The 14,619-nt window shown below is 61.1% G+C and overlaps 1 protein-coding gene across 1 annotated transcript in view; it reads left to right on the forward strand.

Annotated features, from left to right (window-relative positions):
* The window catches only part of ITGA10 (integrin subunit alpha 10), a 28,536-nt gene that overhangs the window by 2,437 nt on the left and 11,480 nt on the right, over positions 1–14,619 (forward strand). Inside the window, 24 exon segments of the mRNA XM_059490263.1 lie at positions 633–666; positions 668–697; positions 699–732; positions 1,333–1,394; positions 1,396–1,413; positions 1,992–2,106; positions 2,181–2,308; positions 3,431–3,579; positions 4,343–4,469; positions 4,471–4,494; positions 4,566–4,731; positions 4,811–4,884; position 5,238; positions 5,895–6,065; positions 6,904–7,052; positions 7,136–7,279; positions 8,631–8,834; positions 9,987–10,117; positions 11,348–11,517; positions 12,572–12,714; positions 13,395–13,505; positions 13,581–13,666; positions 13,745–13,886; positions 14,407–14,499. Of these exon segments, the coding sequence (XP_059346246.1) occupies positions 633–666; positions 668–697; positions 699–732; positions 1,333–1,394; positions 1,396–1,413; positions 1,992–2,106; positions 2,181–2,308; positions 3,431–3,579; positions 4,343–4,469; positions 4,471–4,494; positions 4,566–4,731; positions 4,811–4,884; position 5,238; positions 5,895–6,065; positions 6,904–7,052; positions 7,136–7,279; positions 8,631–8,834; positions 9,987–10,117; positions 11,348–11,517; positions 12,572–12,714; positions 13,395–13,505; positions 13,581–13,666; positions 13,745–13,886; positions 14,407–14,499 (2,506 nt within the window).

Raw genomic sequence — 14,619 nt, forward strand, 5'->3', positions numbered from 1 at the left:
TGGGGAAAAGGAAAACGAAGGAGGGGAGGGGGGAAAAATGAGGCTGGAAAAGGGAAACTGAGGCAGGAATGGGGAAACTGAGGAGGGGAAGAGGGAGACCGAGGGTGGGTGGGGGGAAACTGAGGCAGGGAAGGGGAGATTGAGGGAGGAGTGGGGAAACTGAGGCAGGAATGGGGAAACTGAGGCAGGAAGGGGGAAACTGATTGGGAAAAGGGGAAACTGAGGCAGGAGTGGGGAAACTGAGGCAGGAAAGGGGAATTGGAGGGAAGAAAGGGGAAACTGAGGCAGAAAAGGGGAATTGGGGCAGGAATGGGGAAACTGAGGGGGGGAAGAAGGAGACCGAGGGTGGGTGTGGGGAAACTGAGGCAGGGAAGGGGAGGTTGAGGCTGGGCAGGGGAAGCACAGGAGGGGCAGGAGGCTGCGGCCAGACAGACAGACGGACAGACGGACAGACAGGCGTGGGCGGCACAGCCTGGCACGGCGCCCACCCCCAAAAAAATCGTCAAAAAACGTCAAAAAACGTCAAAAAAAAACCGTGGCCAAAGCCGTGCTGGGGGAGGGGAGGGGGTGGTGGCACCCTCGGTGTCCCCTCTGTGTCACCCCCCCCCCCCCCCGCCATTTTGTCCCCCCAGGCTGCTCGTGGGGGCCCCGTGGGACGGGGACGGCCGAGGGGGACATCTACAGGTGCCACATGGGACCCCCCAAACTCCTCCTGTGCCAAGGCCAACCTCGGTACCCACGGGGAGGGGGAAATTTGGGGGGGTTCCCTGTGGGGTTTGGGGGGGTCCCTGTGGGGTTTGGGGGTCCCTGGGGGTGAAATTTGGGGGGTTCCATGGGGGATTTTGGGGGGGGGTCCCTGTGGGTTTGGTGATTCCATGGGTGTTTGGGGGGTCCTTGTGGACTTTGGGATTTCTGGGGTTTTGGGGGTTCCCTGTGGGTTTGGGGGAAGTTTTGGGGCTCCCTCTGGCTCTGACTCTCTCTGTTTCCTGTGAGTTTGGGGGTCCCTGTGAATTTGGGGGTTCCTTGGGGGTCTGGGGGATGTCCCTGTGGGTTTGGGGGTTCCCTGTGGGTCTGGGGGATGTCCCTGTGGGTTTGGGGGTTCCCTGTGGGTTTGGGGGTTCCCTGTGGGTCTGGGGGATGTCCCTGTGGGTTTGGGGGTTCCCTGTGGGTCTGGGGGTTGTTTTGGGGCTCCCTCTGGCTCTGACCCTCCCCATTCCAGCTGGGGGTGCTGCACTCTGGGGGTCCCCCCACACCCCAGACCCTGCTGAGGTTTTGGGGTTCCCCCCCCCCCCCCGAGGCGCTCACCCCGTTTCTGTCCCCGTTGTCCCCAAGGCGCTGCGGTTCCGTGGCTCAGCAGCAGCGCCGGGCACCTGGGCATGACCCTGGCCGAGTCCGGGGGACGGGGGATTGGTGGTGAGCGGGGAAACTGAGGCACGGGCGGGGGAAACTGAGGCACGGGCGGGGAAACTGAGGCAGGAATAGGGAAACTGAGGCAGGAATAGGGAAACTGAGGCATGGGCGGGGAAACTGAGGCACGGGAATGGGGAAACTGAGGCATGGGAGGGGAAACTGAGGCACGGGCGGGGAAACTGAGGCAGGAATAGGGAAACTGAGGCACAGGCAGGGAAACTGAGGCAGGAGTGGGGAAACTGAGGCAGGAATGGGGCAGTGAGGTGGGAGTGGGGAAACTGAGTCAGGAATGGAGAAACTGAGGGAGGGGCGGGGAAACTGAGGCAGGAATGGAGAATTTGAAGGAGGAATGGGGAAACTGAGGGAGGAATCAGGAAACTGAGGCAGGAATGAGGCAGTGAGGTGGGAAAGGGGAAACTAGAGGAGGGGAAGAAGGAGACCGAGGGTGGTTGAGGGAAACTGAGGCAGGAAAGGGGAGAAGGGATGGGGAAACTGAGGCAGGAGTGGGGCAACTGAGGCAGGGGGTGGCGGGGGGGGCGGCGATGTCCCTGCTGTGACCTCGTGTCCCCCCCCGTCCCCAGGCCTGTGCCCCGCTGTGGTCCCAGCACTGCGGCACCTCCGTGTTCAGCCCCGGCCGCTGCGTCCAGCTGGACCAGGAGCTGCAGCTGGTGGCCACCATGGCCCCCACGGCCCAGCGTGAGTGGGGTGGCACCTCCTGGGAGCCCCCGGGCCCTGCCACCCCCGGTGTCACCCCCGGTGTCCCCTGCCAGGCTGCTCCACCTTCATGGACATCGTGGTGCTCCTGGACGGCTCCAACAGCATCTACCCCTGGGAGGAGGTGCAGGCCTTCCTGGGGAACGTTCTGGAACGCTTCTTCATCGGGCCGGGGCAGACACAGGTCAGGCCACCGCGGTGTCACCAGGGCTGGGACGGCGTCCCCAGGGCAAGGGGATGGCATCATCCCTTAGGGTGATGTCCCTTGAGGCGATGGCAATGTCCCTGGGATGATGGCAGCCTTGGGGTGATGCCACTGTCCCTTGGGATGATGCCACCTGGTGTGACACCTTGGCCACTACAATGTCCCCAAGGCTGTGGTGGTGTCTCTAGGGCAGTGCTATTGCCCCTGGGGTGATGGCATTGTCCCTGGGGTGATGCCACCTGGTGTGGCACCTTAGTGGGGCCACCATGGTGTCCCCAGAGCAAGGGACTGTCTCCAGGGCAATGCTGTTGTCCCTTGGGGTGATGGCATTGTCCTTTGGGGTGATGGCATTGTCCCTGGGGTGATGCCAGCCTTGGGGTGATGTCACTGTCCTTGGGGTGATGTCCCTGGGGTGATGCCATTGTCCCTTGGGGTGATGGCATTGCCCACCCTGGCAGTTTGAAGGGTCCCTGTGGTTTGGGGGTTCCCTGGGGGTTTGAGGGATGTTCCCGGGGTTTTGGGGGTTCCCTGGGGGTTTGAGGGATGTTCCTGTGGATTTTGGGATTCCCTGGGGGTTTGGGGGATGTCCCCGGGGTTTTGGGGGCTCTCTGGGGGGGTTTGAGGGATGTCCCTGGGGTTTTGGGGGCTCTCTGGGGGGGTTTGAGGGATGTCCTCGGGGTTTTGGGGGCTCTCTGGGGGGGTTTGAGGGATGTCCCCGGGGTTTTGGGGGTTCCCTGGGGGTTTGAAGGATGTTCCTGTGGATTTTGGGATTCCTTGGGGGTTTGGGGGGTCCCTGGGGGTTTGAGGTGTTCCCATAGAGTTGGGGATTCCTTGGTTGTTTGAGGGGTGTCCCTGGGGATTTGAGGGATTGCCCGTGGACTTTGGGGTTCCCTGTGGATCTGGGGGATGTCCCTGTGGGTTTGGGGTTCCCTGTGGGTTTGGGGGATGCTTTGGGGCTCTGACCATCCCCGTTCCAGGTTGGGGTGCTGCAGTACGGGGAGCACTTGGTGCAGGAGTGGGCGCTGGGGCAGCACCGTGGGGATTTGGGGGTTCCCTGTGAATTTGGGGGGTTCTCTCTGGCTGCGACTGTCCCCGTTCCAGGTGGGGGTGCTGCAGTACGGGGAGCACCTGGTGCAGGAGTGGGCGCTGGGGCAGCACCCCACAGCCCAGAGCCTGCTGGAGGCCGCGCGGAACCTGACCCGGCAGGAGGGCAGGGAGACCAGGACGGCCATGGCCATCCGGGAGGCATGGTGGGACTGGGGGGGGGATCGGGGCGGGATTGAGGTGGGATTGGGGGCGGGATCGAGATGGGAGTGGGACTAGGATTGGGATGGGATTGAGGGCAGGATCGGGATGGGATTGGGGCTGGGATCGGGATGGGAGTGGGGGCAGGATCGGGGTGGGATTGTGGTCAGAGTTGGGTTTAGGGTCTAGGTTGGGATCGGGATTGGAATTGGTATTGGGTTTGGGATCAAGTCAGGATTTGGATTGGCATTGGGGCTGGGACTGGGGTCAGGGCTGGAATCAGGATCAGGACTGGGATCAGGATCAGGGCTGGGATCAGGATCAGGACTGGGATCAGGACTGGGATCAGGGTTGGTACTGAGATCAGGATCAGGACTGGGATCAGGATCAGGATCACGGTTGGGATCAGGATCAGGACTGGGATCAGGATCAGGATCAGGACTGGGATCAGGATCAGGGCTGGGATTGGGATCAGGATCAGGACAGGGATCAGGATCAGGATCACGGTTGGGATCAGGATCAGGACTGGGATCAGGACTGGGATCAGGGTTGGTACTGAGATCAGGATCAGGACTGGGATCAGGATCAGGATCACGGTTGGGATCAGGATCAGGGCTGGGATTGGGATCAGGATCAGGACTGGGATCAGGATCAGGGCTGGAATCAGGATCAGGACGGGGGTCAGGGTCAGGGCTGGCATCAGGCTCAGCCCTGGGGCAGAGCTCACCACGGGCTGCCCAGGCCCTCACCCTCCATCCCTCCCCACAGCACGGAGTCGTTCAGCCCGGCGCGGGGCGGGCGCCCGGGGGCCGCGCGGCTGCTGCTGGTGCTGACGGACGGGGAGTCCCACGACGGGGACGAGCTGCCCGCGGCGCTGGCCGAGTGCGAGCGCCGCAAACGTCACCCGCTACGCCATCGCCGTGAGCCCCCGCCACCCTCCCTGCGTCCCCCCGGGCCCTGGGCATCCTGCTGAGCCCTGTCCATCCCTCAGGTGCTGGGGCATTACCTGAGGAGGCAGCAGGACCCCGAGGATTTCATCCGGGAGATCAAGTTCATCGCCAGCGACCCCGATGAGAAGTATTTCTTCAACGTCACGGATGAGGCCGCCCTCAACGACATCGTGGATGCTCTGGGAGATCGGATCTTCAGCCTGGAAGGTGCTGGTTTGGGGCTGGGATGGTGGGAAGGGCTGGGGATTCCAGATGGAGGAGCTGAGTCTCATTTCTCCTCTTTCAGGCACCCACGGGGACAACGAGAGCGCCTTCGAGCTGGAGATGTCCCAGATTGGCTTTTCCATCCACCACCTCGAGGTGATCCTGTCCCTACTGAGTCAGAAATCGCCCAGAAGGCCAAATCCACTTTATTAGGACACCCATTCCTTTTTATATTCTGATTGGTCCTTTAATCAAAACATTGGCTAATTAAGAAGCCACCCTTTGGTAATCAACACACATTAACATGTTCACACACATTAGCACATACACATAACACACACATTAATGTTTGTGAACATTAACGTGATCGCAAACACCAGGTGCAGAAAGTTAAGATAAGAATTGTTTATAATTCCTTTCTCTGAGCTTCTCACAGCCTTGGGAAAGTTGTGACCACAGTGGGAAAGGTGGAAAACAACTCTGAACCCATCTCACCCCTGGCATGGCAGGGTGATATTGTTGAGGTGCCCCATGGCAGGAAGGAATGATGAATCTGACTCCATGTTCTTAGAATTTATTATTTTATTAATTTATTATTTTATTAGTTTATTATTTTATTAATTTATTATTTTATGACACTCTATTATATAAAAGAATACTAAACTAAGCTATACTAAAGAATACAGAAAGGATTCAGACAGAAGGCTAAAAGATAATAATGAAAAAACTCATTACTCTTTCCAGAGCCTCAGCTTGGCGGTGATTGGTCATTAAGTCAAAACAATTCTCATGAAACCAATTAAACAATCCCTAAACAAATTCCAAAGCAGCGAAATGCAGGAGAAGCAAATCAGAGAATGATTGTTTTCATTTTCCTCTGAGGCTGCTCACCTTCCCAGGAGAAAATCCTGGGCAAGGAGAATTTTCCAGAAAATGTGACAGAGCCAACGGGGTTGTGATTGGTCATTAAGTCAAAACAATTCACATGAAACCAACGAAACAGTCCCTAAACAAATTCCAAAGGAGCAAAACACAGGAGAAGCAAATCAGAGAATGATTGTTTTCATTTTCCTCTGAGGCTGCTCACCTTCCCAGGAGAGAATCCTGGGCAAGGGGATTTTTCCAGACAAATCTGACGGGGGTCTGGGGACACCGAGGGCACTGAGGTGACGTGTCCCACCCCTCCCAGCAGGACGGGATCCTCTTTGGCATGGTGGGAGCCCACGGCTGGGAGGGCGGCGTGCTGGAGGAGCGGCGGCGCGGGCGCGTGGTGCCGGCCCGAGGGGCGTTCCAGGAGGAATTCCCGCCGCAGCTGAGGAACCACGCGGCCTACCTGGGTATGGGGGAGCCCTGGGGGCCGTGGGGGTCGACGGGTTTGGTTCCAAAGCCCTCCAGATTTGGGGTGAATTGGGTTTTCCACAGCCTGGAGGTGAGCGGTGAAGTGGGGGGTGCTTTGTGGAATGGGGTTTTGGTGATACAGAAATGTTCTGGAAATTTGGGGTGCCCTGGGGATGCTGCGTATCCATGGAATAGATATTTGGGCTCCTTGGTCATACAGAAATGTCCTGGATATTTGGGATTCTTGGTGATACTCCATGTCCTGGATATTTGGGGTGCTTGGTCATACAGAAATGTCCTGGAAATTTGGGGTATTGTGGGGATACTCCATGGAATGGATATTTGGGATCATTCGTGATATAGAAATGTCCTGTAAATTTGGGGTACGCTGGGTATGCTCCATGTTCCGGATATTTGGAGTGCCCTGGGAATACTCCATGGAATGGATATTTGGGGTGCTTGGTGACACAGAAATGTTCTGTAAATTTGGGGTGCCCTGGGGGATGCTCCATGTCTTGGATATTTGGGGTGCTTGGTGACACAGAAATGTTCTGTAAATTTGGGGTGCCCTGGGGTGTTCCACGTCCTGTAAACTTGGGGTCCCCTGGGGATACTCCATATCCTGTAAATTTGGGGAGCCCTGGGGATGCTCCGAACCCGGATATTTGGGTGCCCTGGGGATGCTCCATATCCTGGATTTTTGGGGTGCTCCAGGGATGCTCCAAACACGGACGTATGGGTACCCTGGGGACGCCCCAAACCCCAATATTTAGGGTTCCCCAGGACCCCCCTGCCCCCCCAGGACCGTGTCCCCCTCTGAGCCTGCTGTCCCCCCAGGGTACTCGGTGTCCTCGCTGCAGCTGCCGGGGGGGCAGCGCCTCTTGGTGGCTGGTGCCCCCCGGTTCCAGCACAAGGGCAAGGTGGTGCTGTTCCAGCTGGACCCCGCGGGCACCGTGACCGTGGCCCAGGCGTTAACGGGGGACCAGGTGAGGGGTGCTGGGGGACCCTGAGGGTTTTGGGGGGGTGAATTTGGGTCCCCCCTCAGCCTCACAGCCCCCTGCACCCCCAGATCGGCTCCTACTTCGGCAGCGAGGTGCTGGCCCTGGACCTGGAGGGAGATGGGGACAGCGAGCTGCTGCTGGTGGCAGCGCCCTCCTACCTGGGCGGGCAGAGCTGGGAGACCGGGAGGGTCTACGTGTACCGGGTGGGGCAGGTGAGACCGGGAGGGGCCTGGGCGTGTACCGGGTGGGGCAGGTGAGACCGGGAGGGGCCTGGGCGTGTACCGGGTGGGGCAGGTGAGACCGGGAGGGGCCTGGGCGTGTACCGGGTGGGGCAGGTGAGACCGGGAGGGGCCTGGGCGTGTACCGGGTGGGGCAGGTGAGACCGGGAGGGGCTGCGTGTACCGGGTGGGGCAGGTGAGAGGGGCAGAGGTGGGCCTGGGGATGTGGGGCAGGTGAGAAGGGAAGGTGTGGGCCTAGAGGTGTGGGGAAGGTGTGAGGGGAAAGGGGCGGGTCTGTGTGTGCTGTGTGAGCCAGGTGAGGGGGCAGGTGTGGGCCTGAGGGGCTGGGTCTGTGTGTGCCTGTGGGGCAGGTGAGAAGGCTGGGGTGAACCTGGAGGTGTGGGGCAGGTGAGAGGGATGGGGGTTGGGGTAAACTGAGTTGAACTGGGGCGAACTGGATTGAACTGGGTTGAACAGGGGCAGGGGATGGGCGGATCAGCAGGATGCAGAGGGACTAGGAGAGAATTTGGGGCGATTGCGGGAACACGGCGGCATTGAGGGGCTCCCCATCCCGTGGGGGTACCGAGGGAATTTGGGGCTCCCCGTCCCTCGGCAGTACCGAGGGAATTTGGGACGATCGCGGGAACACGGTGGCAATGAGGGGCTCCCCGTTCCTCGGGGGTACCGAGGGAATTTGGGGCGATTGCGGGAACACGGTGGCATTGAGAGGCTCCCCATCCCGTGGGGGTACCGAGGGAATTTGGGACAATCGCGGGAACACGGTGGCAATGAGGGGCTCCCCGTCCCTCGGGGGGTACCGAGGGAATTTGGGACAATCGCGGGAACACGGTGGCAATGAGGGGCTCCCCGCCCTTGGCGGTACCGAGGGAATTTGGGGCTCCCCGTCCCTCGGCGGTACCGAGGGAATTTGGGACAATCGCGGGAACACGGCGGCAATGAGGGGCTCCCCGTTCCTCGGGGGTACCGAGGGAATTTGGGGCTCCCCGTCCCGTGGGGGTACCGAGGGAATTTGGGGCGATCGCGGGAACACGGTGGCATTGAGAGGCTCCCCATCCCGTGGGGGTACCGAGGGAATTTGGGACAATCGCGGGAACACGGCAGCAATGAGGGGCTCCCCGTCCCTCGGGGGTACCGAGGGAATTTGGGGCTCCCCGTCCCGTGGGGGTACCGAGGGAATTTGGGGCGATCGCGGGAACACGGTGGCAATGAGGAGGCGCCTGTCCCTTGGCGGTACCGAGGGAATTTGGGGCGATCGCGGGAACACGGCGGCAATGAGGGGCTCCCCGTTCCTCGGGGGTACCGAGGGCCCCCCCCGCACCCCCAGGAGCGCCTGAGCCCCGCGGGGTCGCTGCTGCCCGAGCCGAGGCCGCAGGATTCGCGCTTCGGCTCCGCCCTGGGCGCGGTGCCCAACCTGAGCCAGGACGGGCTGGCCGGAGCCGTGGTGGGCGCCCCGCTGGAGGACGGGCACCGAGGGGCGCTCTACGTGTTCCACGTGGCACCGGGCACCCTCCTGCCCCAACGCAAACAGGTGAGACACCGGGGAGGGCGGCAGTGACGACGCTGGTGGGGCCGGGGGTACGCTGTCAGTGGATTGGGACACCCTGGGGATGGGGACATGGAGAGGGGACAGGGACACCCCAAAATCAGAGACATGGAGAAGGGATAGGGACACCCTGGGATCAGGGACATGGAGAAGGGACAGGGACATGGAAAAAGGAGAGGTACACCCCGGGAATGGGGACGTGGAGAAGGGACAGGGTCATGGAGAGGGGACAGAGACAGCCCAGGAATGGGGACATGGAGAAGGGACAGGAACACCCCAAAATCAGAGACATGGAGAAGGGACAGGGACATGGAAAAAGGAGAGGTACACCCCGGGAATGGGGACGTGGAGAAGGGACAGGGACACCCCAAAATCAGAGACATGGAGAAAGACAGGGATATGGAGAAGGGACAGGGACGTGGAGAAAGGACAGAGACGCCCTGGGAATGGGGACATGGAAAAGGGACAGGGATACCCCGGGAGTGGGGACATGGAGAGGGGACAGGGACACCCCAAAATCAGGGACATGGAGAAGGGACAGGGACACGCCAGGAACAGGGACATGGAGAAAGGAGACAGACATGGAGAAGGGACAGGGACACCTCAGGAATGGGGACATGGAGAAGGGACAGGGACAATGAGAAGGGACAAGGACACCCCAAAATCGGGGACATGGAGAAAAGAGTGGGACACCCCCAAAATGGGGATATGGAGAGGGGACAGAGGCACCCCAAAATCAGAGACATGGAGAAGGGACAGGGACACCCCAAAATTGGGGACATGGAGGAGGGACAGGGACAGGGACACCTCAGGAATGGGGACATGGAGAAAGGACACTCTTATAGTGTACTTTAATTAAGAAATAATTAGCTTCTGATTGTGATGGTGTGAATTATAACACCTGGATTGTCTCACCCTTCACACGAGACTAAAAAGAGAAGTTTCAAAAACTTCTATTTAAAAAAATTTATATTTATTTTACTCGATTTTATTTTTACTCGATTTTATTTTTCATTTAACTTCATTTTAAAAGTTCACACTTAAAACGATTTATTCTATTTTATAAAACCAACTGAGCCTCTCAGTCACCCCATCTCTGGGCCAGAAAAAGGAAAAATTCAAAATTCTGGTTCCCAGCGCATCGAGGCGGCGGCGCTGGGCTGGAGCCTCCGGTACTTCGGGATCAGCGTGGACGGACGGACGGACATGGACGGGGACGGGCTGGTGGACGTGGCCGTGGGGGCGCAGGGGGCGGCCGTGGTGCTGCGGTGAGCAGGGGACAGGGGTGGGGACACCTGGGGATGGGGACAGGGACATGGAGAAGTGACAGGGACACCCTGGGAATGGGGACATGGAGAAAAGGACAGGGACACCATGGGAATGGGGGTGGGGGCAAGGGACAGGGACATGGAGAAAGGACAGTGACACCCCGGGAATGGGGATGGGGACATGGACAAGGGACAGGGACACCCTGGGAATGGGGACATGGAGAAAGGACAGGGACATTCTGAGATCAGGGACATGGAGAAAGGACAGGGACACCCCGGGAATGGGGATGGGGACAACCCGGGAACGGGGACATGGACAAGGGACAGGGACACCCTGGGAATGGGAACAGGGACATGGAGAGAGGACAGCGACACGCCAGGAATAGGGACAGGGACACCCTGGGAATGGGGACATGGAGAAGGGACAGGGACATGGAGAAGGAACAGAGACACCCAAGGAATGGGGACATGGAGAGGGGACAGGGACATGCCAGGAATAGGGACAGGGACACCCTGGAAATAGGGACATGGAGAAGGGACAGGGACACCCCGTGAATGGGGACAGGGACATCTTGGGAATAGGGACATGGAGAAGGGACAGGGACACCCCGTGAATGGGGACACAGAGAAGGGACAGGGACATGGAGAGGGGACAGGGACATCCAAGGAATGGGGACATGGAGAGGGGACAGGGACACGAAGAAAGGACAGGGACACCTTGGGAATGGGGACATGGAGAAAGGACAGGGACATCCAAGGAATGGGGACATGGAGAGGGGACAGGGACACCCTGGGAATGGGGACATGGAGAAAGACAGGGACACTCTGGCAATGGAGACAGGGACATCTTGGGAATGGGGACATGGAGAGGGGAGAGGGACACGCCGGAAATGGAGACAGGGACAAGGGACAGGGACATCCCAGGAATGGGGACAGGGAGAGGGACAGGGACATGGAGAGGGGACAGGGACACCGCGGGGACAAGGACAGCTGTCCCTTGGAGAAGGGACAGGGACACCCTGGGAACAGGGACATGGAGAAGGGTCAGGGACACCCCAGGAACAGGGACATGTGGCCCATGGGGACATGCAGGAGGAAAGGCACTCGGTGCCTCAGTTTCCCCATTGTGAGAACCCGGGATCCTCCCGGCGCTCTGCACGCCTCAGCCCAGACCCATGGCTGGCTGTCCCTGTCCCCAGGCTGAGGTGCCCGGTGTCGCCGTGCCCGCAGGTCCCGCTGGATCCTGCAGGTGGCCGCGGCGGTGTCGGTGGAGCCGGCGGCCGTCAGCGTCACCCGGCGGAACTGCCGGCGCGGCGGCTCCGGGGCCGTCTGCCTCCGTGCCCGCCTCTGCTTCCGCGCCCAGAGCCGCTCCCGGAGCGCCCCCCCGGGCATGGATGTGGGTGAGTGCGGGCCTGGGGGCTGCGGGGTCCGGGGGCTGTGCCTGGAGCAGCCCAGAAACGTCCCAGAGCATCCCAAAGGGTCCTGGGGCATCCCAGAGCATCCCAAAGGGTCCTGGGAGTGTCCTTGGAGCAGCCCAGGAACATCCCAGAGCATCCCAAAGGGTCCTGGAGCATCCCAAAGGGTCCTGGGAGTGTCCCTGGAGCAGCCCAGGAACATCCCAGAGCATCCCAAAGAGTCCTGGAGCAACCCAGAGGGTCCTGAGAGTGTCCCTGGAGCATCCCTGGCTGGGTGGGGAGAACCCCAGAGCATCCTTGGAGCATCCCAAAGGGTCCTGGAGCGACCTAAAGGGTCCTGGGACCCTTTGGAGCAGACCTGGCTGGGCAGGGAGCACCGCAGAAACATCCCAGAGCATCCCAAAGGGTTCTGGATCGTTTCAGAAACATCCCAAAGGGCCCTGGACCATCCTTGGAGCACCCCAAAGGGTCCTGGAGAGTCCCTGGCTGTGCCTGGAGCATCCCAGAGCATCCCAAAGGGTCCTGGAACAACCCAAAGGATCTTGGAGCCTTCCAGGAACATTCCTGGAGCATCCCAAAGGGTCCTAGAGCATCCCAAAGCCTCCTGGGAGTGTCCTTGGAGCATCCCTGGCTGGGTGGAGAGCATCCCAGAAACATTCCAGAACATCCCAAAGGGTCCTGGAGGATCCCAAAGGGTCTTGGGGCATCCCAGAGCATCCCAAAGGGTCCTGGAGTGACCTAAAGGGTCCTGGGAATGTCCTTGGAGCACCCCTGGCTGGGTGGGGAGCATCCCTGAAGCATCCCAGAACATCCTTGGAGCATCCCAGAGGCTCCTGGAGCATCCCAAAGGGTCCTGGGATTGTCCCTGGAGCATCCCTGGCTGGGCCTGGAGCACCCCAGAGCATCCCAAAGGCTCCTGGCGCATCCCAAGGCTCCTGGCAGTGTCCCTGGAGCATCCCCGGGTTTCCCCGAGTCCCTCCCACCGGGACAGCCCCCGTCCCCGCGGCTCTCCCGGCCCTGACCCGCCCCTGTCCCGCAGCTCTCCGGTACAACGCGTCCCTGGAGGAGCGGGGCCCGGGATCCCGAGCCGCCTTCGACTCCGGTGCCCGCCGGCTGCTGCAGCGCCGCGTGGAGCTCCCGCTGGGCCGGCAGAGCTGCGCCCGCGTCCCCTTCCACGTCCTGGTCAGTCCTGGGGCTCTTCCCTGCCCTCAGGGGCTCCTCCTGGCCCTCATGGGCTCCTCACGGCCCCCGGGGGCTCCTCGCGGCCCTCATGGGCTCCTCCCGGCCCTCATGGGCTCCTTGCGACCCTCATGGGCTCCTCGCAGCCCTCAGGGGCTCCTCCTGGACCTCATGGGCTCCTCCCAGCCCTCGTGGGCTCCTTGCGACCCTCATGGGCTCCTCGCAGCCCTCAGGGGCTCCTCCTGGACCTCATGGGCTCCTCCCAGCCCTCGTGGGCTCCTCGCGGCCCTCGTGGGCTCCTCGCGGCCCTCATGGGCTCCTCCCATCCCTCAGGGGCTCCTCCCGGACCTCATGGGCTCCTCCTGGCCCTCATGGGCTCCTCCCATCCCTCAGGGGCTCCTCGCAGCCCTCGGGGGCTCCTCCCGGCTCTCAGGGGGCTCCTCCCGGCCCTCATGGGCTCCTCGCGGCCCTCGGGGGCTCTTCCCGGCTCTCAGGGGGCTCCTCTCGGCCCTCATGGGCTCCTCCCGGCCCTCATGGGCTCCTCGCGGCCCTCATGGCTCTTCCCAGCTCTCGGGGGGCTCCTCGCGGCCCTCATGGGCTCCTCGCGGCCCTCGGGGGCTCCTCCCGGCCCCATTCCTGGGATCCCGCCCGGGTGAGGCTGACGGGACCCCCCGGTTGTGCAGGACACCTCGGATTACCTGCGGCCCCTCAGCCTCAGCCTCACCTGGGCGCTGGATGAGGCCGCGAGCGGCTCCGTGCTGGATGAGGCGTCTCCCACCTCCCTCCGCAAACTGGTGTGTACTGGGAGGGGTGTGCACCGGCACTGGGATCACACTGGGATCACACCAGGATCCCCTGTCTCCTTCCAGATCCCGTTTTTCAAGGATTGCGGCGATGACGACGAGTGCGTCACCGACCTGGTGCTCAAGGCCACCACGGACATCGTGGGCTCCAGGTAGCCCTGGTGTCCCCCCAGTGTCCCCGTGGTGTCCCTGGGATGCCAGGAGCGCCCTGTGACCCCCCTGGCCCCCAGGCAGAGCCCCCACGTCCTGCGGAAGGGCCGGAGGAGGATGCTGGTGGAGGTGGAGCTGGAGAACCGCAAGGAGAACGCCTACAATGCCAGCCTGTGGCTGCAGCTGCCTGGGAACCTCCACTTCTCCAGCCTCGTGCTCCAGGTACAGCCTGGGGGAGCCCCACCAAGTCCCTGAGGAACCCCACCAAATCCCTGAGGAGCTCCTCCAAAACGTCTCAGGAAATCGCTGAGGAGCATCTCCAAAATGTCACACCAAATTGCTCCAAACTGTCCCACCAAATCCGTGAGGAGCTCATCCAAACTGTCCCACCAAATCCCTAAGGAGCACCTCCAAAATGTCCTACTAAGTGCATGAGGAGCTCCTCCCAGCTCTGCCACCAAATCCTTGAGGAACTCCTCCAAAATATCCCAGCAAATCCCTGAGAAGCTCCTCCAAAGTGTCTCACCAAGTCCTTCCAAACTCACCACCAAATCTCTGAGGAGCTCCTCCAAAATGTCCCACCAAATCTCTGAGGAGCTCCTCCAAACTGTCCCACCAAGTCCATGAGGAACACTTCCAAACTGTCCCTCCAAATCCCTGAGGAGCTCCTCCAAATCCCTGAGGAGCATCTCCAAAATGTCCCACCAAATCCTTGAGGAGTCCCCGTGGTGTCTCCCCGCAGGAGCCCAGCTCGGTGAAGTTGGAGTGCTCGGCCCTGGGGGGGCAGCGCCGGCGCTGCAGCGTGGGGTACCCCGTGTTCCGCTCGCAGGCCAAGGTGAGACCCCCAGAGACCCCGGGGAACCCCCGGGGAACCCCCGGGGAACCCCCCCTTCCTCAGCCTCGTGCTCCAGGTACAGCCTGGGGGAAGCCCATGAGGAGCTCCTCTGAACTCTCC

Source organism: Ammospiza nelsoni, chromosome 28 (assembly GCF_027579445.1).
Source record: "Ammospiza nelsoni isolate bAmmNel1 chromosome 28, bAmmNel1.pri, whole genome shotgun sequence".
Classification (NCBI taxonomy): Eukaryota; Metazoa; Chordata; class Aves; order Passeriformes; family Passerellidae; genus Ammospiza; species Ammospiza nelsoni.